Below are 27816 nucleotides of genomic sequence, written 5' to 3'. Positions count from 1 at the left end.
ATAAGGAACAGAAACACTGTCAGAATGGCAATTGTAATAGCTGGGATCTACTCCCTTAAGGATATAGAACAACTGGGCCCAACGTGAAGGTGCTTTTTTTTTTTTTTTTGGTGTGTGTAATGACATACAAGTCACAGCATAATTACTTCATCTAAGCCTGTGATCTTGAGAGAAATCCCAGAATACTCTGTCATGCTCGCAGATGGCGTGACTTGGCATCTCTGTGAACTACTTGGCATATCTTAAATAACTTTTCCCCTTGCCTACTCTCCACATGTCTGCTTTTCAAGACTGAAGAATTATCATAGTATGTCCAGGAGCTAGACGGATTCACCAATCTACTTTTCCCAACCCAAGGGTATGGGGTTCCCTAGGAAGAATTTTTTAGGGTCTAATGAATCCTCTTTTATCAATTTTCTCTATAAACTCTCTCCTCCCCCTCTATTTGTGTCTCTTTGCTATTCCATCATCCAATTTTCAACCAGTTGTTTTTGCCCACTGTTCTGTTCCTTTTTTCAACTGCCTTGAAGCTCTGATATCTGGCAGTAAATGCCGAAGTAATTTAGCTGCTGATAAAACAATGGAGTAGCCAAGTCATGTAGATTTGCTAAATGACTGTGTGTGATTTTTGCTGAGTGCCCACTTACCCAAATATGAATGCTGGTTAAAAACTGATCACAAGAAAAACAATTAGATTATTCCTTACTGGCTGTATGTTGTCAGGACTTTCTTTACATAGGTCTAAAATCAAAACAAACTGAAAACCTCACACAACAGGTAAAATTTTTCTCTGAGATCCACATGATGGAGCTCAACTGATTTCCTTTGCTCTCAATGTTGTCAAAACTCCTATTGATACCAATGGAAGCTCTGTATATATAAAGCGAGCATAATATCAGTCTAAAACTGCTCAGTGGATCTGAGCTAATTTTGCTGGTAATTAGTTTTCCTACCACTCTTAAAAAAAACTTTGAGTCTAAACAGCACAGACATGCTTCTTTCCATTTGAAGATTCCCACAAACATTATTTCCTGGCAGGAAAGGTCAATCCTGAGCAGAGTTTCCAATAGGGTAAGATGAGGCTTCCAAGATTAAACTGGAAGGAAAGAAAGGTGTTAGTCACTACGAAAATCTAAAAGGAACTTTAATTTTTGTTATTCTTGTCTCTGGAAGTGATCAAGCTAAGGGGCAAATTCTAATCTATACACCCCCCCCGAGTGATCCCACTGACTTGCATTTTTTCTTTTTCGTGCCTAAAGTCAAAGACAAGATGATACAGGAATGGATCATATAACGTTCCACCAATGAAAAACTGGTTTATAGGTTGAGGAATAAGATTTTTTTTTTAAAATGGAATCTTTTGTTAGATAAAATGGCATCAAACATTGTAATCCACTGACAGGATTCTCTGGTTGCTCATGGCTTCTTGCACCATACTGGTGGTCCAGAGCGGTCTAACTCTGTTTAATGGGCTAGCGGACTGTAGCACACAGTCGTTGGCACAGGGAGCATGACCATGGCAAAAAGGGAATGACTTGTGGTATCCCTGTGCCCATATGCTAGAATAACCCTGCTGAGTGGTTGGCAGCTGGAGTAAAATAGAGGCTGCACTACTGTGTTCTGGAGACTGGTCTAGTATCCAGTGGTCCCAGGATCAGGGGACTTAAAATGTGGCATGATCCACATTTGCACTGAGCACAACTTAGCTGGTCTGGAAGAACTGGGCTCCTATGTTTGTAAAATCAAAGCCCTGCTGATACTCTTTGTATATTAATTTCAATAAAGGACTCCTTTTTTAAAGTGATCATTCTAAAGATAATGCAGCTGGCAGCTCCTACCCTACTGAAAGGCAGTGTCCTGTGCACCACCAACTGTAGCAACAGCAGTTCTTGATTCAGTCTCACTGCGGAGAAGTTTGTTATTCTATTTAACCTCAGTAAAAGAAACAATGGGCCTGGTCTACACTGTGTGTGTGTGGGGGGGATCGATCTAAGATACATAACTTCAGCTACGAGAATAGCGTAGCTGAAGTCAACGTATCTTAGATCGACTTACAATCACTTACTTCGTGTCCTCGCGTCACGGGATCGACGGCCACTGCTCCCCCGTCGACTTCGCTTCTGCCTCTCGCCATGGTGGAGTTCCAGAGTCGACGGCAGAGCGATCGGGGATCGATTTATCGCGTCTACACTAGACGTGATAAATCGATCCCCGATAGATCAATCACTGCCCGCCAATCCGGTGGGTAGTGTAGATGTGGCCTAACTTACATTGGCTTTACACCCAGAACCAGCACAAGGTATAAGCTGACTGAGCAATTGCTTAGGGCCCTGAGCAGTTCAAGGGGGGGACCCCAATTCGCTTTTTATTAGGTGTTGTGTGTGTGTGTGAGGCCAAAATATAACTGCATAGGATCTCCACAGGCTGGCACTGCATCTGTTTACATCAGTGGACCACTCCAATGTAATTATGATTTTCACCAGAGTGTGATCAAGAATGGAGCTCATGGGGGCCAAATCTGTAAATCTGGAGATAATACAGGTGTGACTGAGACTAGAATATGGCCCACTGAGCCCAACTGAAGTCAAAGGGAGTTGCAGCTTGTGTCCTTTATCTGAGGTCTGAATTTGGCCCATTACTGCAGTTGTAACAGACAGTTCTTGCATAATAGCGCTGGCACATATAAGAAATTTTATTATCATTTTAAAGAACTATCTATTCTTGCTTTATTACCCAGCTCTTCCTAATTATTACTCATGGCTCTGTGTTATGTCCTGTTCTTCCATATTCTGATTCAAAAACAAAATAGCCAGGGAAGTCTTAGTATTTTTTTCTGGCAGCTTCAAAACAGCCACGCCTTTCAATGGCATCACAAAAAAAGGAAAAAAGAAAAAAAAAGGGAAAAAAATGCCAAAGTGATGAGATGACAAAAATATAAACACTTGACAAACCTCATTTTTCCCCAAAGAAAAGTTAAATCCTTGGCACTGCCTAAGGGTAGCAGATGTTCAGGGCCATATATCCAGCAGATACATTTGTGCAGGAGATAATTAACAAAGAAAAAGATTTTGACATCTCAGTCCTTGCCCGGTGCTGCTTTTAGTACTATGTTCTAAAACCTGAATGTCTGCAGAGGACTCTCTGCCAATAAGTTTTCAACAACTGCTGAACTTTCCCTAATGGAGGAATTTACTCCAATGGCTTTTGCACTGGGCAGGGATATATCAACCTGACAAAGACCAATATCTAAGGATACTTGATAGAGACATTCCATCTGCTTTCCTCAAGAATTAAGATTATCCTTATCTTGGAAACTGTTTACATAGTCCAAGGATGAAGTTTGTAGATAGGTTTAAGGTGAAATTAGCTCTGGGTGCTTAGCATGTTCTCTTCAAAATAAAACATTTATCCTGAAAAAATATCTATAACCTTCTTGGTCATACAACTGCAGAAAACTGTTGATTTAAATTTAAATTTCAACTCATTTGCTGTATGGCTTTATTGAATACTGAAGAGAGTGCTTCTACTGCTGCTTTTGCATCTGCTAGTAGTCTTTTATTGAATATTTCTTTGTTTAAGAAAGCAAACTAGATGTAAATGACATTGTAATTTCTCTAACATTTAAACTGAGATTTCATCAGCTCTCTGTACTGAGAGAAAGAACATTCTCTGCTCCAGTGAAATTAGCCAATAATCCCATTATTAGAAGAGGAGAAAAAAGTGAGACTTTTTGTCCCTTAAAATGTTCCTAAGAAAAGTTCAAAGATGTGATGTTGTTTAGAGATCAAAGAAAACTAGATGGAATTTAAATATGAAGAAGCAAGAATTTGCCTTCAGGTAAAAGATGACATTTGCATAATAATGAGAATGACTCCTATGTTGGGAGGTGAATGTCTGACTAGAATCTAAAATTCAGGTGCTTGAAAGATCTTTTACCTTAGATGCCAATAGGAAATATGCTAATCTGCGGAAGTTAGTTGTCCATCATATTCAGCATTTTCCATAGGAACGAAATGGAGTGAATTCACACACAGGGTATAATGTAACAAGACACTGAGCCAAATTTTCCTCACAATTACACAGGTGCAACTCTCACTGTTTTTAATAAAGTCAATGGATTTTACACCACCTGGCCAGATATGCAGTTAGCAAACAAGTAGAGCCCATAAGTTATTTCTGAAGTGCTTACTTAGTCAAAATTCCCACTGAGAGTTTAGACTGAGTGAGAACTCCAAGATCCATTTTGAAAATTCTGCAGTTTTTCCTATTTGATAATATATGCAAACCTGATAACTTTCATTGATGCTTTTGCTTCATCTTTCTCTCTTGCTGTGTTTCCTCTCACTCTTTATTACTCATTCCTCCTTGTTTTTCTTTTCTTCTTCTCTTTACCACACATCTCTCTTCCTCTGCCCAGTTTATTCCCCACCCTTCGGTCCACCCATCAAACATGGCTGTAATTTTCTTCCTGTGTTTTGGATTTATAGGAACATATGCAATGATCTATCTCCCTAACCATCTCTCCCATCTGCATGGGGCATTCAATTTTCAAAATTGGTCCTTAAATCTATAGGCATTTAATTACTTGTGATAAGCATCTAAGTACTGATCTGTGGTGCCTAAATTTAGGTACCCAGCGCAACCATAATGTACATTTTTAACACCTTTAAAAACAATTTTTCCCCAGAGCAGCTGGGTTCAAATATAATTTCCAGGTCCTCACTGTGATGGGTTGGATCATAGAAACCCCCTTGGGAAATGCCACCTGATGTGCCTAGACTACTTCTGACCCTGTTTTCCCTGGCAGCTTGGGACTTCAGTGCCCTGCCTGGTTTGAGCCAGACACACTAGCCTGCTTCAAAAACAGACCCAGGTCTGAACTACGTCCCACAAACTGCAGGCTTAACTGAAAACAGCTCAAGAAGTGCTCCTGTCTCCAACACTCAGGTACCCAGCTCCCAATAGGGGTCCAAACCCCAAATAAATCAGTTTTACCCTGTATAAAGCTTATACAGGGTAAATTCATAAATTGTTCACCCTCTATAACACTGATAGAGAGATATGTACAGCTGTTTGCCCCCCCCAGGTATTAATACACACTCTGCGTTAATTAATAAGTAAAAAGTGATTTTATTAAATACAAAAAGTAGGATTTAAGTGGTTCCAAGTAATAACAGACAGAACAAAATGAATTACCAAGATTAAATAAAATAAAATAAAACACGCAAGTCTAAACCTAATACAGTAAGAAAATGATTACAGATGAAATCTCACCCTCAGAGATGTTCCAATAAGCTTCTTTTACAGACTAACCTCCTTCTAGTCTGGGTCCAGCAATCACTCACACCCCTTCAGTTACTGTCCTTTGTTCCAGTTTCTTTCAGGTATCCTTTGGGGTGGAGAGGCTATCTCTTGAGCCAGCTGAAGACAAAATGGAGGGGTCTTCCAGGGGCTTAAATAGACTTTCTCTTGTGGGTGGAGACCCCCCTCCTCTCTCCTATCCAGAATCCAGCTCCAAGATGGAGTTTTGGGGTCACATGGGCAAGTCTCATGTCCATGCATGACTGAGTTCCTTACCAGCAGGGCCACATTCTCGGGAAAGCTCAGATGTGGATTGGCATCTCCAAGTTCATTGTTAGCTTAAGTGTTTCTTGATTGGGCACTTACTGAGAATAGTCTTTTCTCAGGAAGCTGACCAACTGCTTCACTGAGGCTACTTAAAATTAAACAAGTACATAGCCAATATTCATAACTTTGAATACAAAAATGATACATGCATACAAATAGGATGAATATATCCAGTAGATCATAACCTTTGCAGAGATATGTTACATGGCATATCTAGCATAAAACATGTTCCAGTTATATTTACTTTCATAAGCATATTTCCATAAAATCATATAGAGTGCAATGTCACACTCATTTTTTAGTACACTGGGCTGACCTCTTGAGGCACCTGGATATCAACTTACTCTGCCAAAGCCTCTCATTGGGTCGGTAATTCAGCCAAAATGTGAATGGAACCCTTCTGGCCTGCCATTTGCTTGTAATCATCAAGTCATATTGTCTACTAATCTGACACCTCCACCTAGCCAAGCAACCTTCAGTTTTCACAGATTCATAGATTGATAGATATTTAGGTCAGAGGGGACCATTATGATCATCTAGTCTGACCTCCTGCATAATGCAGGCCACAGAATTTCACCCACCACTCCTACAAAAAAACCCACCTCACACCTATATCTGTGCTATTGAAGTCCTCAAATCACAGTTTAAAGACTTCAAGGAGCAGAGAATCCTCCAGCAAGTGACCCGTGCCCCATGCTGTAGAGGAAGGCGAAAAACCTCCAGGGCCTCTTCCAATTTGCCCTGGAGGAAAATTCCTTCCCGACCCCAAACATGGAAATCAGCTAAACCCTGAGCATATGGGCAAGATTCATCAGCCAGATACTACAGAAAATGCTTTCCTGGGTAACTCGGATCTCACCCCATCTAATAGCCCATCACAGGCCATTGGGCCTATTTATGAATATTTAATTACCAAAACCATGTTATCCCATCATACCATCTCCTCCATAAACTTATCGAGTTTAATCTTAAAGCCAGATAGATCTTTTGTCCCCACTGCTTCCCTTGGAAGGCTATTCCAAAACTTCACTCCTCTGATGGTTAAAAACCTTTGTCTAATTTCTAGTCTAAATTTCCTGGTGGCCAGTTTATATCCATTTGTTCTTGTGTCCCATTGGTACTGAGCTTAAATAATTCCTCTCCCTCTCTGGTATTTATCCCTCTGATATATTTATAGAGAGACATCATATCTCCCCTCAACCTTCTTTTAGTTAGGCTAAACAAGCCAAGCTCCCTAAGTCTCCTTTCATAAGACAAGTTTTCCATTCCTCGGATCATCCTAGTAGCCCTTCTCTGTACCTGTTCCAGTTTGAATTCATCCTTCTTAAACATGGGAGACCAGAACTGCACACAGTATTCCAGGTGAGGTCTCACCAGTGCCTTGTATAACGGTACTAAAACCTCCTTATCCCTACTGGAAATACCTCTCCTGATGCATCCAAAGACTGCATTAGCTTTTTTCACAGCCATATCACATTGGCAGCTCATAGTCATCCTATGATCAACCAATAATCCAAAGTCCTTTTCCTCCTCCATTACTTCTAATTGATGCATCCCTAGTTTATAACTAAAATTCTTGTTATTAATCCCTAAATGCATGACATTACACTTCTCACTATTAAATTTCATCCTATTACTATTACTCCAGTTTACAAGGTCATCCAGTTCCTCCTGTAGAGTATCCCTGTCCTTCTCTAAATTGGCAATACCTCCCAGCTTTGTATCATCTGCAGACTTTATTAGCACGCTCCCACTTTTTGTGCCAAGGTCAGTAATAAAAAGATTAAATAAGATTGGTCCCAAAACCGATCCTTGAGGCACTCCACTGGTAACCTCCCTCCAGCCTGACATTTCACCTTTCAGTAGGACCCGTTGTAGTCTCCCCTTTAACCAATTCCTTATCCACCTTTCAATTTTCCTATTGATCCCCATCTTATCCAATTTAACTAATAATTCCCAATGTGGCACGGTATCAAATGCCTTACTAAAATCCAGGTAAATTAGATCCACTGCGTTTCCTTTGTCTAAAAAATCCGTTACTTTCTCAAAGAAGGAGATCAGGTTGGTTGGCACGGTCTATCTTTTGTAAAACCATGTTGTATTTTGTTCCATTTACCATTGACTTCAATGTCTTAACTACCTTCTCCTTCAAAATTTTTTTCCAAGACATTGCATACTACAGATGTCAAACTAACAGGCCTATAATTACCCGGATCACTTTTTTTCCCTTTCTTAAAAATAGGAACTATGTTAGCAATTCTCCAATCATACGGTACAACCCCTGAGTTTACAGATTCATTAAAAATTCTTGCTAATGGGCTTGCAATTTCTTGTGCCAATTCCTTTAATATTTTTGGATGAAGATTATCTGGGCCCCCCGATTTAGTCCCATTAAGCTGTTTGAGTTTCGCTTGTACCTCAAACATAGTGATGTCTACTTCCATATCCTCATTCCCATTTGTCATGCTACCATTATCCCTAAGATCCTCTTTAGTCTTATTAAAGACTGAGGCAAAGTATTTGTTTAGATATTGGGCCATGCCTAGATTATCTTTGACCTCCACTCCATCCTCAGTGTTTAGCAGTCCCACTTCTTCTTTCTTTGTTTTCTTCTTATTTATATGGCTATAGAACCTTTTACTATTGGTTTTAATTCCCTTTGCAAGGTCCAACTCTACTTGACTTTTAGCCTGTCTCACTTTATCCCTACATGTTCTGACCTCAATAAGGTAGCTTTCCTTGCTGATCCTTCCCTTCTTCCACTCCCTGTATGCTTTCTGCTTTTTCTTAATCACCTCTCTGAGATGCTTGCTCATCCAGCTTGGTCTACAACTCCTGCCTATGATTTTTTTCCCCTTACTTGGGATGCAGGCTTCCGATAGCTTCTGCAGCTTTGATTTAAAATAATCCCAGGCCTCCTCTACCTTTAGATCCATAAATTCTTCAGTCCAATCCACTTCCCTAACTAATTTCCTTAATTTTTGAAAGTCAGCCCTTTTGAAATCAAAAACCCTAGCTGCAGATTTATTTTTATTAATCCTTCCATTCAGTTTGAACTGAATTAGCTCATGATCACTTGAGCCAAGATTATCCCCTACAACCATTTCTTCTATGAGGTCCTCACTACTCACCAAAACCAAATCTAAAATGGCATCCCCTCTAGTGGGTTCAGCAACTACTTTTTTTGTCCCCTGTGAAGTATTTTCAAGTCCTAGTTTGGTCTTTTTAATAATATTTTCATTTCCACTTATTTTTCTCTTTGACATTTTCAGTTGTGTGTCTATAAATTACCTGGTTATTGGATCTGGAACTTTTGCAATACAACTGCCAGATATAACCTAAAAAAAAATAAATAAATAAAATTCTCTCTTAGAGGATACAGGTGAAATATATCACAACTTGTACTTTTAGTTCCTTTTTTTTTTCTTGGACAAGCTTCTGAGTAAACGTGGTGCTCCAAAATGCAGGGAACGTGCTGTACAACATTGACTTGAGCCAGGCAGAATGAAAGTTGTGAAATGAAATCTTCCCTTGCACAACTCTGCCAATGTCCCTTGTTGCTGACTTGCAGCATCCCTTGGTATTCCAGTCATGGATTCTTTTTGAGAAAAGGTTGGCCGTTTTGTGATGTGCTCAAATAGATATTAACCTAAGACCAGAAAACTTATTTTTGCTTGTCATCTAAATACAAATACAGATCACCAGCTGTTGTAAATCAGTTGACTTCAGCTGAGGAATCAGCTTCAGGTAAACAACCATTACAAATATTTCATGGATCCCCTGGCACAGTATTACACAGTTAATGCAAATTCTACTATGGCATCAAGACCCTATGGACCTGATTTTGTTCTGATTTCTATCAGTGTAAATCAGAAGCAACTTGATTCTTTACTGAAGTCAACAGAGTTTCAGCAGTGCAAAAGGAAATTAGAATCAGGCTCCATATGAGAGTCTTTAACACCATGTTTATGTGTGGCTCTGATTTTTGCAGCATTGTGTGACAGATGCAGCAGTAATCTTGTGCATTCATTTCTGAGCCTGACTGCCACATTATTTTTCAGAGTGACTAAGATCTCCAGAAATATAAATGATATACTGTGTGTCCTAACAGCGTATATGTCTACTACACAAAATTATTTTGGCCCACAGATGTAATTTTCTGTTGGCAACATACTGAAGGAAGATTTCAATATATTTTTGCAAGATTTGCTTTTAAAACATAAAGATATAAGAGCTGTGCAAGTTATATCCTTTAGATCAGCGGTACTCAGACTGTGGGTTGGGACCCCAAACTCTGAAGCCAAAGTCTGAGCTACACTGCTCAGGGCTGAAGCCGAAGTCCAAGGGCTTCAGCCCTGCGCAGCAGGGCTCAGGTTACAGCCCCCTGTCCATGGCTTAAGCCCTTGAGCTTTGGCTTCGCCTGCCCCCACAGGTGGCTGGTCTTGGACTTGGGCTTTGGCCCTCCTGATGGGGTAGTGGGGCTCAGGCTTTGGTCCTCCTTCCTGGGGTCATGTAGTAATTTTTGTTGTCAGAAAGGGGAGGCACTGTGCAATGAAATTTGAGAAACACTGCTTTAGTTAGTGCTCTTAACAAAGGTGGTAGCAAAAATGTTTTCTCTCTTTGTCACATAGTGGACTATTATAGTGTCTGTGGATGTTTTGATTCACATTATGGAACACTCTAGCACAAAATAAGTCTCCAGCTGACTGTTCAGTTCAACATTATTTTAGTGACTTTTTATTGGTATGCAAGGAAGCTTTTTGCCTACCGTATTTTAGTTAGATTCAGTATGATTTTTACTCAGTGCTGTTAATTGGCTCTGAGGATGCCTTTGTCTCATTTTTTCCTACCCTCCTTGAGCTGTCACCAGCCTCCACTTCATTTCCGGGCATAGTTTAATTTTTAATCATTCTCACTTAATTTTATTCTAATCTGGCTTTTGTTGCCAGCTCTGCCATTGGGTCATGGACAAGCCACATAACCACGCTGCGCCTCAGTTTATCCATCTTAAAAAAGGAGATATAAATACTTGGATTGATCACACTTTGAAGATATAAAATAATGTATTATCATTATTAACGCCTCAAAACTGAGAAGGCTAAAGTATTCTTTAATGAAAGCTAGTGGGTACTTAAACAATGCAAAACAGGCATACTTATTATTTGGATGAGTATGAGAATACATAGAGTATGAATATTTTCAAGAATAGAAAAGCCAAGAGTCTGATTTTATTTCATATCGGTGTGGATCAGGGGAAAAGTCTATTATTGTCAGCGAGGTGCACTAATGTAACATTGGTGAAAGTGAGGCCAGACCTGGGTCCAAAGTCTATACATAATGTTAAAGTTTATTCTTGCCTTCAGGTCTGTTAGTATATATAGTAAAGGTCTGTGACCTTTCAGAGTTTTTTTCCTTGATCCTCTATAGGCTGCATATTTGATGGCAAAAAGGCTGAGCAGGAAGCAGAATTTGTTTCTCAGTATTAATTGCTCGAAAATGTGTTGCTTTTTTTTGTTTGTCTTCTAAGTTCATTCCTGTTCAAAGTGCGGGCTTTCTGTTACATTGTGTTAAAGGGCTTTTAGCAGGGGAATGATATTGTTTGTGATGAGGAGGACGTTGGGCTTTGATCAGCAGCTTTTGTGCTTGTTGAACATCCTTGTTCTGTTCTGTATGCTGTGTAGGTGCCTGTGGGTTCTTGATCTATGTGCAGTGAATTTTGTTCACTGTAGTTCTTGTCACAGTATTATGCAAAGCTTGTTAAAATGTGGAAACTTTTTTCCCTCTGTTTCTCCTATGTTATTCTAGTGACCTCTGGCTGAGATATAGACTGTATATTCCTTATATACTAATCAGCTTTTGTTTATGCCAGAAATTTTGGTTTGTCCTGTACTATAAATCTATGTAGGTTACTGCAATATATATTCAGCATTGGAAACTCTCTGTTTCTTTCTTCTCTCCTTTCCATCATATACACGAATAAACAGATATTGAACTGACAGAAAACTAATAACAGCTTCTCTCCCTTGACATTTTCAAAGTTGTCAGGACAAGGGACTGACATTCTCATATAGTGGCAGCCATCCCTGCTGAGTCACATACGTTTCTCTATACTAGACTTTTTGATGCCAATTAACTCAAGATAGTTAATATATCTGTGTGGACATTTCCCAAAGGTTTTGTGTCAGTAGGTAAGCTGAGGCATTATTCTCCTTGCCAAACAAAGGTATGTTTTTTGTCTTTGGGTAACTAATGCGCATGAGCTATCCCGAAATAAAAACTAGAGCTGGTGAAGAATTTTTTTGACAAATTTTTTTTGTTGGCAAATGGCAATTTGTTGAAACTGAAACTTTTTGTGGAAATATATTGACTTTGATAAAACTTTCACTGGGGATGTTTCCCGGGTCCAGGATGGAATTTCTGATCAAAATCAGAGAAAGAGAGAGAAAATGTTTGTGAGAGCCCTGAATAACCAACAGTGGTCAGGTGCAAGTCCATGCTCCGTAACCTGTGTCTCCCACATCCCAGCTGAGTGCCCTAACCACTGGTCTATTACTATTCTGGGGTCTGTCTGTCTGTTTCTCTCTCTTATTTTTCATGAAAAATTTTGGAAGGTCTCAGTCTGTGTGTGGGGAACAAAACCAAATGCTAACACTTTGAAATTTTTCACAAAATGGAATTCTTGTTTTCTGGCTAGCCTTAGTAAAAACATGGCAAAGACAAGGCACTTTAATTTTACCTTAAGGGTAAACTAGGGAAGATCAACTCCAGGCAGGGGCAGAGTGCTGACCTTGCCTAGTTTACCTCATAGTAAAATTCAAGTGTTTCTCTTCACTGTGTTTTTTTAAACCTTGGGATAGCTCATGTGTGTTAGTTACCCAGAGGTAAAAAATGCCTCTTTTTTTAAAAAGTGAAGTAAGATCTGAGCCCTGGAACAAGCATAAATGTTTGCATCTTGGAACAAACGCTTAGTGAGTGTCCATGCTAGCCTTTACAGATGTGTTAAGTACTTCATGTTAATCAGCAACTACTGTAGTTAAAAAAGCCTAGTGTAGATACCCTTACTGTCTGCCAGCCCCACTTCATGGCTGCACTGAAGCTGATATTTGCAGCAAAGGATGCATTTGCCTGTAAAGCGTACTGTTGAAGGTGTTGGTGTCAAACACAGTATCATTACTACCGCTGTCTCAGTATTTTCTCAACAGTACAGCATTGCTTGTCAATCAAAATTAAATTGCTACTGTATTTCTGTACAAACTCATTCACAACCAAGCAGTCTGAGAAAGAGAGTGAGAAAGAGACAAGCACTAAGAATGTTCAAGAACGAAAGCCAACTCCATTTCAGCATCAACAAAAACACAGTCAACATAGCGTGCTGACTGTTTTCCAGTTAAATATGCAGGAAGCAGAACTTTCTAACTTGCTAGGCGCCTCAGTTCATGAACTTTGTTCACTGAAACAGAACTTTTATCTCTCAGTATATGAACTATGAATTGTGTTCTGTTTTCAGTTATTCCACCTGAGACAGCATCAATTTAAAACAATAGTTACTCTGGATTCACACTGGTACCAGGACTGGCTCTAGGCACCAACAAAGCAAGCATGTGCTTGGAGTGGCACATTTCCAGGGGCGGCATTCCGGCCATCCTTTTTTTCCCTCCAGCCCCACTCCGTCAACCAACGAGCCCCTGCGAAAAACCGAGAGCCGGCCCTGACTGGTGCAACTGAGAGCAGTATCTGGCCCTGTGTGTGTAAAATGCTAGGAGATTCTGAAGGATTTTTCTCTCATTTGAAAGTCAGAAGAGACGATAAAATAGGAGGGAAACATGATTTTTTTCGCATGAGATGGCTGAATTATGAAAATCCTACATTATACCTTTCAGAAATAGTGGGCCTGATTCTGATTTCACTTACATTGGTTTTATATTGGTGAAAATGTATGGACTTCAGTAGAGATAATCCTGATTTACAATTGCATAACTGAGATCAGAATCAGAAGCATTAACTCTTATATCTAGTATCACATATTGATTGATAGAACAATAAATCTCATGTTATGGTTTTTAAAGATCTAGCATTACATGAGCACAAATAGTTAACAATACAAAATAGTCTACCTTAATAATAAAATATCACTCTTCAATTATATTTTTAAATTACCCATAGAGAACGCAGCATAAATAGTATAGACTAAAGAATTCCAGTAAACGGAGGCTAAGCCAAGGCAAGGTATTGAAAAATGGTCCATCTAATCAATCCATCCTTGCACATAATAATAGCATTTATATAGCACTTTATGGGCCAAATCCTCAACTGGTGTAAATCAACACAGCCCCAGTGACTTCACTGGAGATATGTTGATTTTGACCCACTGGGAATCCATCCATTCATGTTCAAAGTGCTGTACATACATATAAGCAGCCCCACTCTATGTTGAAATACAATCTATATTTGAAGTTTTCCATATTTCAAGAAGTAAATTTAAAATGAAAGCTCCTGTATATATGTGAATTCTTCTGGAGTAATAGGGGAGAGAGAGAGATCAGATTTGGTCTTGAATGTGGCGAGCCCTTTCCTAACCGACTGCCTCTATTATTGCAGTGGGATCATCGAGCTTGGTCTGCAATGCTTCCCGGCCATGTGAGCATCTTCTCCCTTGCAGCATGCCCCGTTCCTCCTGATTGGTACAGCTCCCAAGAACAGACCCCTTTCATTAGGGGACAGTCCCAATCCCCCCAGCTCAAGAGCAAGGATCCAGGTAGATTCTTTAAAAATAAAAACAGATCACCAAGGCAGGTGGGTATCTGCTTGATTCAGTCTTGCCACGTCCTCCTGGTGCTACATGAGCTTCCCAATACTGCTCACACAGCTGGAAACCAACAGGTGTGGTGAGATTGTGACACTACATGGTTTGAAATCTATTAATAGATTCAAAATTCCGCCAGCCTTCATTCTCGTGACTTCAGTGGAGATACTTCTAATTTTTCCTGGTGTAACTCAGAGCAGGATCTAGCCCTTTCCTTTTGATTCACTGCAGTTATATTTTTAAGGTTGATTTTTTTCCTTAGTGTTTGTTTACATGTTGCTCAGAGCTGACCACACACAGCTATGACCCATAAGCCATAGTTAGTGCTCTGTAGCTGTATAGACATGTAGACCAGTGGGGTGTAATATTCTCATTATTTCAGGCTAACTAATAATCAGTAGTTCTATCCTAGTTGCCAGTGTTTAGATTTGTGAGTTGAGACATCTTGAACAAAATGTTACTGAGAACATTTCTGCAGTGTCTTGCTGACTGAATACAAGGTGCTGCCGAGTTTGCCATCTGCCTGCATGCTCACAGTGGTAATTATATCAGTCTCACAAGTGCTGGAACAAGAGGGATGTCAAATGCACTTTCCTGCCTTTTGAAGGTAATTTTCATTTTCTGAGCTCATTTGGAACTGCATATGATTATCAGCTGCTGCAGGTGTGAGAGCAGCACAGAAAAAGAGATGCACAGAGAGAAAGAGAGAGAGAGAGAGAGGTCTGAACTCCTAGAGTGCCCAGAGTAAAGTGCATATGCTAATCTTGGCAATTTTAAATTAAGTGCAGGGCTGGAAAAATTCCTTCATTATTACTGCACATATTTTTGACTGCTATCTTAAGGTCTTTTTTATTACTCAAATAGCCCCAAAAGCATGTCCCTTTGTTTGAGCGGCATTTGGAATAAAAAAAAAAAAAAAAAAAGGAAAGCTATTGAAAGTGAAACTGTACTCAGTTTGCTGCAGATGCAAGGGATTCTTTGTATTGTTTTGCTTGCTGCTTCTGTTTGGGTTGTAGTTTCAAAAGATTATGGGGTTAAGAAGGTTGGTGGGTAGCAGGGGAGGTGATTTAGTTAGCATGAGATGTGACTTAAAATATAGGCTACAGGGCTCTAGACAAGCAAGGTCTAGTATAAGGAGGACTGATAATTATCATTTCTCTCACTGGGAAAAGGGGAGATTTCAACATCTGTTTACATGAGCACCCCCTCCTGGCTGATCCGGAAGAACAGAGAGGTTAATATGGACAACTATGTTGTCTCTCGACATGACCAAGAGATCTGTCAGGTGGCTTACAGAAGAACAGGTAGGTAGGAATTGACCTTCATTTTAGGAAGTATTTGAAGAACTCTCTGGATTGGAACACTCCCAAACTTTGGGGAAGTTTGGATCTGGCTCTGCAACAGATCCTTATTGCTACAGTGGGCTGATCCAACCCTCAAACTCTGGGAATGATTAGGGTGGGATTGAAATGTTGTAGCTTTAATCCATCTCATGGAACTTGTGGGAAGGGAGCCATGTGGGAGGAAAATTTCATGAGGGTCCTCTTCCATAGTTTCGTCCTGATTGTTCTGTCAGGAGATTTGCTCCTCAGGAGATGAGCTGTGGAAGCTGCCAACAAACTGCAAAGATCCTGGGGGAATCCACTGGGGAACCGGACCATTCATAGCCACTTTGGGCCCACAGCAATCTCTGTCCTGCTCTGTGGCAACAGGGCTGTAAGGAAGTTTTGTATCAGAGACTTCTCTTGAACATTGCCCTTTGAATCGTCCTTAGAGGAAATCTTCACTGTCCAAACTCAGCATCTCCTCCAACACAAATACTGCCCACACCCCACTGCAGCCTGCCAGGTCCTGCCTGTTTATATCCCAACCCCAGGGAACACCTTCCATGAGGTCTTGAGAAGAAGTTGATACTGTGGAGAAGTGGCTGTGAGATTATGTAGTGAGGGAAGATTCACACACAGAGGATCCTTTCCATGAACGGATTTTGAGGGGCACAGTATCTGGGACCCTCCCCACTCATGCGGTCCAGAGCTCAGTCTCCAGCCTGAGTCCAAACATCTACACTGCAATTTTATAGCCCAGCAGCCCAAGTGCCACAAGCCTGAGTCAGTGGACATGGGCCAGCCAAGGGCATTTTATTGCAGTGTAGACATACTCTCTGTGCCTAAATGTTTGTGGGTCAGGGCCTAAGTGACTTGCCCAAGTTTACTCAACATGTCTGTGGCAGAGGCAGGAAGAGAAGCTGGCTTTCCTAACTCCTGAGTCCATGTCATAACTGAGGTACTACCCTTAAAATCACTAATTTCTTTTAAGAGCTCCAAATAATTCTGAGACACCCAAAATTCCTTGTTCTTTCAAGAAATAAAACTATGTTAATTCTGAGCATCTTTCACCATTTAATATTACTTGAATCACATTTTATTTTCTTTCCAAGCAAGACTTCTGCAGCTGTTTATTAATATTTGTGGTAGATTTTACAGATAAGATTACCAGCCAACAAATGGACAGTGCTAAGTATGGAGACAGACAAACAGACAGTGCTATGTATGGATGGTCCATTGAGCCTTAGGAAAATAAGGTTTATGTCTCGGGACTGGATAACTTTTATCTCATTTGAAATTTTTTTAGGGTAGTGGCTTTTTTGGTGACAAACCCATATATTATTAGTGAGTTACAATAGCGAAACAAAAATTGTCACTCATCCTCCGTGACTAAGATGGAGACATACAATTGAGGATGGTTCTGTTCCCATTTCCAGATATAAATGGGCAGTGAATATACCTTTCTATAAATTAAAGGGTAGGACTATTGGATAATATGTCTTTAGAAAAACAAATCGCTGTAGACAAGTGGCTAGCTAATATTTTCCAATATTTCCAAACTCAGACCCCTCCTAATTGTGTCTTCAGGCCTCTTGTGGTTCAAGTCTGCACAGAATTCTAGTTTCAATTTTCAGGAACTTATTCTCTTTCCAGGGCACTTTTTGGATTTCTTTCAGTGCTGTAAAGGTCCCCTCCATCCTCCCACAGTTTTTACACTAATCACCACCAAGTCTCCACATCACAGGCACTAGCAAGCTTCTTTCTGATCAGAGGAATGGGCACAGTTCCATTTACAATCTAAATGGTTCAAGCTTTGAGTGACATAAAGCCCTACTTCTCTCTAAGGGGATAAAGGTGCTGGGCCTGATTCATCACTGCCCTCCACCTTGTGTACTCATCACTGCTCTCCACCTTGTGTACTCACAGTGTAATGTGTGTGTGAAATGGAGCCATTTCAGTGTAATGTGTGTGTGAAATGGATCTGGTGGCATTTTACATCCACTTTGTAGTCATGCGAATGCAGGGTGATGGTGAACTGGGCCTTCTGTCACCGTGAGATGGCTGGCACATACGACAAGAGACCAAGACAAAGACTAAACCTATATCTCCTGTATGGTAAATGTCATGGACTCAAAGGTTGTGTGCCACTCCTCAGTTTTTAAATGGGTCCTTGGAGTCCCTTCAGTGTGACAGACCCCCAAAGGGTCCTGCTCTTCTTTAAGCATAGGCCATATGGCCACAGTGCCTCAGAGACTGAGCCTCTAGACTCCAGCACTCCTGTTTCACACTGTGAGCTCTGCCCAATGAGTCCAACTGAGATATTCTTCTTCAGAGAATGTTTGCCCTCTTCAGGGATCAATGCATCTCTGCCAGTATGTGCAGTGACACCAGGCAGCCTTTTCAAAGAAGAGTAGGGTTTATTAGCCAACTGGAACACAGCATCGGGAAGTCCTTAGGTTAGCACGGAGAAGCAAAGGTGAAGACATAGTCCATATTGGCCAAGTCAGGGCTTCCCTGAGCCATGCTACCGTGAAAGCATCTTGACTTCCTCTCTGTGTCTCTGTCTCCCAGTCCCAGCTGAATTCCTTTGGCTCTCCAGAGACCCGGTCTTATCCCAGCTGCCTGTCACTTCTCTGTCCCTTGTCCTCCTCCTGCAGACCCCTGCTGAATTCACATGTTCATATGCTGAAGTTTCCTATTGTTAGGTGTCAGTTGTTTGGTCGTTAGGGTTCCAATTGGTTTTGTCTGCTCCATCAATATGGGTGGGTTTCAGCCGGTCTTTAACGATTCATTCATACCGCCACAGACAGTTACACAACACAATTACCTCATGTTTCCAATTCTACCCCCAAAGCAGATTTTGAATTCTTTTTCACTTGCTGGGTAGCAATTCCTAGTCAAGTCAGTCATTGCCATGCATAGCGTTCATAAAAATGTTACAGAAAATTTTCACTTCATCACAGTCATGATGAGCCATACTTCTAGGCCACCAAGCTGGCCAGAGTTTTGCCTGCTTTAGAATAACTGTTATACTGAGACAAGTGTTTATGCTAGATCTAGACCAGTTTTTTCATATTGTGGGCCACATTTTAAAGAGATTGTCTGGTGGACTAAAAGGATTGTACTGTGGACCACCTACCTCTCTTCTTTGTGACTGCATGGGCCCCACACTCTCGCATTCCTCGTCACACAAGACCCCTGTTGCAACTTCAGTAATTACACAGGAGAGTATTTAATGCCTTTTTAGTTGATTTGAATGTGATAAGTGTGTTGTGCTTTTTGGAAAAAAATTAGTTGCACTGTGTTTGCTTTTTGCTTTTCATTTAATCTCTCCCACCCATCTCTTCTATTTCTCTTTGATGCAAAAAGGCGATGTGCCAGCACCAAAGCCCATTGAAGTCTATGAAAATGCTCCCATTGATTCCAATAGGCCTTGGATCAAGTCCTGTGTGACTAAGCAACTCTCTGTAGACTACCAATGATCCATAGACAAGAGTTTGGGAACCTCTGTTGTATTCATGATGTTAGTTATTATGTAATGCTGTCATTACTTACTTGATATTGTCACCCCCTGTGCTGAGCAGTAGTAGATGCCTGGGGCTTTGCAGAGTTGCCCCCTGCTGAAGGAGAGATCAGTGACACAGAGTCTGGGTATATGCTTAGTGTGACTTTGTTTTATTTCCACATATGCACCTCTTCTAGAACAGAAGTTATCACAAAGAATGCACAAGAAATATCTTCTGTCAGGAACTTAACTGAAACACCAATGCTTGGATCCTATGGAGCACTCCTTTGCAAGAATTGACTTTAGTTAGAGAGATTAGGGCAGAGAGAAAACTACCTTGCTGCTTGCCACAGCTCCCCCAAAGAATCTGCATCAGAAAAACAACATAAGGAAAACAAAAGTAACACAGCATTTTCTTCCAAGACTAAAAATTTGCTCAAATGCTAAAAAAAAAAAAAGAACTGCTAAGACTATGTGTAACAACACCACCTGGTGATCCCAGCTATAACAGAATAGACAACTCTGATGGAGGTCTGACTGACATATTCAGGTAGACAATAAAGGGGTTGGATCAACAATGTCTGGTGTGATTTTAACTAGATCTGAGCAAACAGTAGAGGAAAAAATTATTTTATAAATATTTGAAAGCAAATTTAGATTCAGCTGTTTGCTACATTTTTATGTTCATTTTCCATGAACATTTTGGTTTACCAGTGCAAATACTTGCAAAAAGTGAATTTTAGCTAATATTCACCACAGGAAAATATCAAATTGCATATTCAGTTGTAAACCCCCCCACAAATTGCAATCAGTGCCTCATTGGCTGATCATCCAAAGAGGGAAACAGAAGCAATTCCCAGCAACTTATGAACCATACCAGTAGCCAGCATGAATTTTGAATTGTGAGTATTTGCAATTTGCAGTTGTTACTTGATCTGTAGACCAAGAATTAATCACTGAAGAAATTTTGAATTATGAATAAATTCAAGAATTCCACAGCCTGTGGACAGCTATTGATAGGGGGAAAAAGGTGAAATTAAGCAAATAAATTATTCATTATGAATTATTCACCCAACTCTAATTATAACAGAGTAGGTAGAAAAATAATTAGGTTCTGAAAAGTGCTGGTCTGATCCATCTGGTAGCTGGCATCTCACACACACACATGCACACACAGCTACATGGAAATACATCACAAGCACACTTCTTAGGGAATACTGCCTATTTTAATTATAGCCTCACATAAGACTGATGGGTTTGAATCTGCTACGTGGAAAACTCTTAACCACATTTTAGTTTTGGCCACTAGATAAACATGAGTGGTAGCAAATGGTTATACTGGCTTTTTCTCCCTCATTTAGTTTAATAGCTTTAAAATGTTTTCTTCATTAGAGAGAGCACTAAACTGCTGTGTACCTAGGTAGAGGAGTGCTAAAAAAACAACAACCAAACCCTTAGTTCAAACCAAAAATCCATACTAAATTAAGAAGGCTTTCTGACCTGCCAAAGACCTCCTATTTCACTGACTGCAAAATCAGAGTTCTGTAATCTCTCTCTCTCAAAACCAGTTAGTTATTTAAAAATAGTAGCCTCTTTCTTCTCCAGCTGTCAAGGCCTCTGTTTCCTACCTCAGAAGCCAGCATTTACTGATGTTCTTTGAATGACACCCTCCTCAGTTCTGAGATGGAGCAGAGCGTGGAAGAATGTAGCATTTCACTGATGGATGCTGAGACCTTATCAAGAATGTTGCTTAGCAACCTCCATGGTGCTGCATTTTGGAAGGGTGAGGGAGAAAGCAGCATAACATACAAATTAAGGGGACTGTATGAACATGTTTCTTAAAAGGTAGCCAGAATAGAGAAACACTGAGCTGTTTATCTCCAAGTTCTTTCACTATTTGGTAGGACTGGATCTGGCAAACCTTACCAGACCCACATGAGCAGTTGAAGTGGAACTACTCACTCCAAGGAGGAGTGCACAAGTGAGTAAACAAGATTTAGTTCTTAGGTGTCGTCTTTATTCCCCCTTACCTAAAAAAGGTGAATTCTTTCCCATGTGTTCCCTATAGCTACAAATCAGGTCAGAACTATGTGATTCTTACTTATTACTATATTTAATTTATTATCCATACCATCAAGAGGGCCAGAACCCTCTTCTAGTTGCCGAGGGCCCTTGTGCAGCAAGGACTAGCAATACTGGTGGAGCTGGGGTTGTGGCAAGCTGGGGGTATTATTAGTGAAAGGTCATAAACTCTGCTTTTCAGGCAGCTTCTGGAGTTTTTTGTTTGTTGACTTTTTACTATGTTAATTACTTGAGGGCAGTGTTTGGATTGAATGTCAGGTGGAAGTCATTGGTGGACCAAAAACAGAACTGGCATTTGTGTGTGTGATTGCAAGAAAGGGATCTTCAATGCTCTTGTTAATATCCTAATGTAAGTGAGAACTCTATATTAAAGTGTACATGCATAGTGACATTCGTGTAATCGGCACGTGGCAACTTTTTTGGACAGCAAAGAACTAAAGTGTTCTAAGCAAAATGAGTGGAATGGCTATAGGAACTTTAAGATGCTTCATGCCCGGGGATTCATTCCAAGTGTATGTTCTGTCTACAAGTGGCACACTCTTGTATTTATCTTTGTCATAGATCCCGTCTTCCTCCATCCTTATAGCTGATATTCTAACTCAATTTACTGCAAAAATGCCCATAATTCAAATATAAATAGCCCAAGCTGCTAGCTTCCTCTGCAGTCAAGTTTTAAAGCAGAATGTGACCTATATACAGTAAGTATAAAAGGACAGAAAAGTGAGGAGGAAGAACAGGAAGAATGATGGGGAAAGAGGAGGATTATGTGTACATGTCACCATTGCCTTTGTGTCTTCCAAGAATCCCAGCCCTTGGGTTAAGGTGAAACCATATCATATTAATAAAATTCTCACAAATAACACATTCTTACAAATATATTTACATTAGATTTTTATTGTCTACCATCTTAGCAAAATTCACACTGGAGAAAAATTGTTAGTCATTAATATACAATAAGGCTTCCATTTCTTCCTCTTGAATATCATGTCCCCAAATACCACATAATAGTCCACAGTATGCCAGTGACTCTGGGATTTTATAACGCTAGCAATTTGGAATGTACTCTCAGTGTTTTTGCCAGGGTGATATGAAATCAATCAGCACTGCAGAAAAGGAAAAGAAACCAACAGCATGTATTAGTCAACTTCAAAGCATTACAAAACTCGGATTTCCACATGCTGAATACAAATGTGGCTAGAAGTGTTCAAATATTGCAATCAAATAGCTTTGAATGTCAAATGAAATTACTTTGGGAATCTGCTTAAGCCCTCTTCTTAAAGCACATTGGTACATAAATCCCCTTATTTCACTTGATTAGTCCAAAAGGCTACAGGATATATTATTACATAACAGAAAACATGACCAAAGTGTTAGTCATTAGCTTCATTGAATGCACAAATTCCCCAAGGTCCTAATTTATTCTAGTTCCATATCTTCTGAATGGAAAGCAGTCAGTGAACTTAATAAATAAAAATATACTTTAGACTCATTCACACTTGTTTATGAATACATTTTTTTCCAAGAAAATCCCTGGAGACATTAGCATCATCCCTATCTTGCTCAAACTGAATGTGATAGCAAAATAAAAATATAGTTATTACATGCATACTAAATAAGCGTTATGGACAAAACTGTTTTTGTTCCCTGTTAGATGATAAAATCCTTCTTGCTGACACAAACTCAGATAATAACAACAACGATCAACTCTAAGAGTAGATTTCTTTCTCAACTTAATTAAATCACAAAGACGCATACTCAGTCTAACTTTGACAAGCTGCTATGGCAGCAGAGCCAGGTAATCAAATGTCGCTATAACCCGAGAAAACAGTCATGAAAAGTGACGGCTTCGTAGTGCAGAGACATTGACACGAACACCGGAAGAAACACAGGCTCCAATTCAGGAAAACACCCTGTTCAAGAAAGCCCTTCAGCATCTGCCTAAGTCCCAATGAGACTTAAATATGATCTCCAATTTAAGCGTGGCTTTAAGTGCTTTTCTGAATTGCATCCTAATGTGTTGCCGTGGGGATGTATGGAACTCCTGAGTCTCATGCGTGTGCTCTTGTTGGAGAGGTTGCTGCCACCATACCAAACCAGGAAAATTATAGTGCAGAACCTTTCACTGCAAATCATTATTTGACAGCTTATTAACTGGTCAGTACACGCATCGGGCCAGGTACTGGTATGAAAGTGGCATAGTTCCATTGACTTCAGTGGATCTACACCAGGTTATACCACCAGATTAGGGATCTCCGCAGTGGAATCTAGAGGAGAACAGATTGGACTCCTTTGAATCTAGTTGTTTAACATAACCATGGCAATTATTCTTTACGATGTGCAAAGAACTATGATAAATAAAAGCAGACATAACTCTCCTGTTTTCTGTATGATGGGGTGATGGGAACGTAGTTTTATTTACCTCAACTTCCCCTACAATTTTAAGCCTTGTAGTGTAGCTGGATGCTGTTAAGCAGTCATTGCACTCCACCCTGGAGATGGTTACATGTGAATGTTTGGTGAAAAAGTATGTCGCTTGTATTTAGTTTAATGGTCTAATTCTATGACCTGAACTTGGGTGAGGGTGCATGGAAAATTTTTCCTGAACAAATCTGGGGTGAGGCCCTAAGTTTCTCCACATTGAAGTCTCTCCCGAAGACCAATTTCTGTCATGATGCCTACAAGAAAATTGATAGTGTCACACCTGAAAGAACAATCTAGGTATAATTTACAGCATTTTTACACATGTATTTGCTCCCCCCATCTGCTTGGTTTGCATACATGTCAATCTTTAGACTGTCAGATCTTGGGGGTGGGATAATGGATTCTGGATGGAAAACACACTTTGGATGGGTTTCAGAGTAGCAGCCGTGTTAGTCTGTATCCACAAAAAGAAAAGGAGGACTTGTGGCACCTTAGAGACTAACCAATTTATTTGAGCATGAGCTTTCGTACGCTACAGCAGTTTGCTCAAATAAATTGGTTAGTCTCTAAGGTGCCACAAGTACTAGTGAGCTGTAGCTCACGAAAATTTATGCTCAAATAAATGTGTTAGTCTCTAAGGTGCCACAAGTCCTCCTTTTCTTTTTACATTTTGGATGCTCTGGGATAAAAATAAAAAACAGTAACCATCCTTACATGAGAATTATTTGCAGATGCTGGGCCTACATTTGTAAAGTACTCTGGATATAGTTGGGTATAAGAGGCATTGTATATTGTCAGTGCAAGCTACTATTACCATTAAATACAGTACAAATACAATCAAAATACAATTTTCTCTTCCAGTTTGCAAATAACAGTAACAGGACAGAAGGCAAAACAACAGAATTCAAAGATGAGGCTGGAAAACTGGAGAGGTTTTTGGATCTGTCTAAAGATGTGATTGATTCTCTATTCTACTTCAGTTTATTTGTGCTCAGAAGTCAGCTTCTGTGTTAGAGAAAAATAGAAAGACTAAATCAGCACTTTTCCCTCCACGCAAGATTTGTGTATATGTTGCAATTAGGGTAACAGATTATACCTCCAATTTTAGAAAATTTTCTGTTTTAAATTTGCAAGTACATATACGCCCCTACAATATCTGACATCTGCTCATGCATGCAAATAATTGTTTTGACTCTGTGACAGTTGCAGAGAATGTTTTTTAGTTTTTGAAACATGTCAGACTGATAATTAGAATTTAATTCCCATTTGCTAGTGACATAGATTTCTGAGTCAAGGATTTTCTGACTTTTGCAATCCATTTTTCCGAGTCCACACTGGATACTTCAAAACACTCAATGTGTTTCTGTGAGACTCAAGCTCTTTCTTATTCAATAGCCTGCTTTCTGTTTTCCTTACTACTACAGATCAAGCTATTTCCAGTTGTTTATGGATATTTTAATTGTTTTGAGACTTTTTTTTTTAAAGAAGGATTGTCTTATGGTTCATGTATTGGTCTAGATTTGATGAGATTTAGATTCATTTCCTGGCTCTACCACAGACTTTGTGTATTATTATTTATCATTTGAATGGTCATAGTCTCATGAGGCCAAGCACGCCAGAGCCCCATTGGGTATACAAACATAGTAAGAAACATACCCTGCCTCAAAAAGCTTACAAACCAATAGACGAGACAGACAAAGGGTAGGGGGGAAAAGTGTTTATCTTAATTTCATAGATGGTATGGAGAGATTAAGTGACTTATCAAAGGTCATCTTTTCTTTTAGATTGTACACTCTTTTGGGCAAGGACTGCATTTACTATATGTTTGCACAGTCCCTACAACAATGAGGCGGGGGAGCGCAGTCTCAGCTGGGGCCTCTAAGCATTTCTGTAACACATTGTTAGTAATACATTTCCATATATTTACAGTTTGAGGTTGATAAATATACTGCCTCAAATATATTAAATAAGGGCTCTTCAAAGGGGGGAGGCTGATCTCCTTATTGATCTCTTCCAGGTGTCCTAAGCAAGTGTGGCAATCATCATGATGCAGAAACAACCCCTTCTCTAGAATTGCCTTCCTCTGTGCTGGGGGTTGGCCTCTTATGGGAACTATTTCCCAGAAGGCTTTTCTGGGGCCTGGTTCCTCTAACTGTGACAGAGACAAGAGGCTGCAGCTGTGAAGTAGCCATTTTGCAAGAGAATGCTGTTGTCTGCATCTCCCAGTTGTCCAGATGGTAAGTGTTCTTAGCTCCTGCTGGGTTTTGCTTTCTTATTTTGGCAGAGATGACACAGCCTGACAGGCCCTGTCTTTATAAATGTTAATGCACCTATGTAACTTATCTCATGTATGCAGTCTTGATAACTCCATACAGGTAAGAATCTGCAAATTCATGGCTCAAAGAAAGCCAAAGGAAACTAGAAAAATAGTTAATTCTCCTTTCTTAATTGTTTTCATCGAGGACTTAATAAACATGGACTCATTATTTGTGCTGAGAATGTTCTGTGGATAGCTTTTAAGTGGTTCTTAAATGGAAATAGGCTAGTGTGAAAGGAAAACAGAGATGCTGTCATTGTCCATGTGTTTAAAGGATGCTACTAAAAAGGTTCTGTGTTCCCTGAGAGTATGGGGGGTTGTTGGGGTTCCCTCCCCACTCTGAACTCTAGGGTACAGACGTGGGGACCTGCACGAAAGACCCCCTAAGCTTATTTCTACCAGCTTAAGTTAAAAACTTCCCCAAGGCACAAATTCTTCCTTGTCCTTGGACGGTATCGCTGCCACCACCAAGTGAGTTAGACAAAGATTTAGGAAAAGGAGCACTTGGAGTTCCTGTTTCCCCAAAATATCCCCCCAAGCCCCTTCACCCCCTTTCCTGAGGAGGCTTGAGAGTAAACAAGGTGAGCACAGACCAGACCCTTGGGTTTTTAGGACACAAAAACCCCCAGTCAGATTCTTAAAAACAGAACTTTATTATAAAGAAAAAAACTAAAAGAAGCACCTCTGTAAAATCAGGATGGAAGGTAATTTTTCAGGGTAATAAGATTTAAAACACAGAGGATTCCCCTCTAGGCAAAACTTTAAAGTTACAAAAAATAGGAATAAACCTTCCTCTTAGTATAGGGAAAATTCACAAGCTAAAACAAAAGATACTCTAATGCATTTCCTTGCTATTACTATTTCTGTAATTTTAGATGTATCATTCAGTAGGAGCTGGATTACTTGTTTGGTTTCTCTCTTTGTCTTGGAGAGAACAAAGAGCACAAACAAAAAACCCTCCCCAGATTTGAAAGTATCTTCTTTCCCCATTGGTCCTTCTGGTCAGGTGCCAACTAGGTTAATGGAACTGATTAACCCTTACAGGTAAAGGAGGTATTTTATGCTACCCTTGGCTGTATGTTTATGACAGGCATGTACACATCCACATCTCATGTTCTTCTGGAGAGATTTGCACTGTTTCCTTTTCAATGTTTCCTATCAGTAGAAGCCAAACCATTCCTGTACTTTAAAGCAAGGAACCTTCGGACCAAGGTTTCATAAAATTTCATAAGAAACAGAGAGCCAATACACCATTCTTGGTACTACTTGTAAAAATAAAACTAAAATAGTACTATTGAGCACCCCAATATAGTGTAACCCACTGGCGGATGTGTGTTCCCCTCTGCGCCTGATCCTCAGGAGATATGAGTCTGTGAACAACCCCACTCGTGGAGTTTTGGATCAAGTTGTAGCAGCCCAGGCTTTAGAACTGGCAGTCCCTTGTTCGATCCTGTGTGTGTTGGTCCAAATGTCTGCTGTCAGAATAGCACCTGCATCCAAGGATTTTAAAGTGCTTCACGTATATTCAATGATTAAGCCTCACAACATCCCTGGTATGCTAGGATGTATTATTGAGTAATAATAGCTAGGGAGATTAATAAGTGAGGCACGGATAGAGTCTATTAAAACCGTGATCTCTTGACTTCCAAGCCGATGCTAAAACAATTAGATAATGCTGCTTTCGTAGTGAAAAATCCTGTATTGAAGGGCTCATTGTAGTAGGCTTCTTGTTTTT

The 27816-nt window shown here is 40.0% G+C and overlaps 1 protein-coding gene across 1 annotated transcript in view; it reads left to right on the top strand.

Annotated features, from left to right (window-relative positions):
• The first annotated feature begins 14983 nt into the window (after positions 1-14983).
• The window catches only part of LOC140906153 (uncharacterized), a 172155-nt gene continuing 159322 nt past the window's right edge, over positions 14984-27816 (top strand). Inside the window, exons 1-3 of the mRNA XM_073329656.1 lie at positions 14984-15038; positions 15604-15735; positions 25782-26001. Coding sequence (XP_073185757.1) covers positions 15627-15735; positions 25782-26001 — 329 coding nt within the window. The 5' untranslated portion in view covers positions 14984-15038; positions 15604-15626. The remainder of the gene's footprint in view (positions 15039-15603; positions 15736-25781; positions 26002-27816) is intronic.

This window comes from Lepidochelys kempii, chromosome 2 (genome assembly GCF_965140285.1).
Source record: "Lepidochelys kempii isolate rLepKem1 chromosome 2, rLepKem1.hap1, whole genome shotgun sequence".
In the NCBI taxonomy this organism is placed as follows: domain Eukaryota; kingdom Metazoa; phylum Chordata; order Testudines; family Cheloniidae; genus Lepidochelys; species Lepidochelys kempii.
Note: the sequence above shows the minus strand (reverse complement) of the source record. Positions and strands in the feature narration are given on the sequence as shown.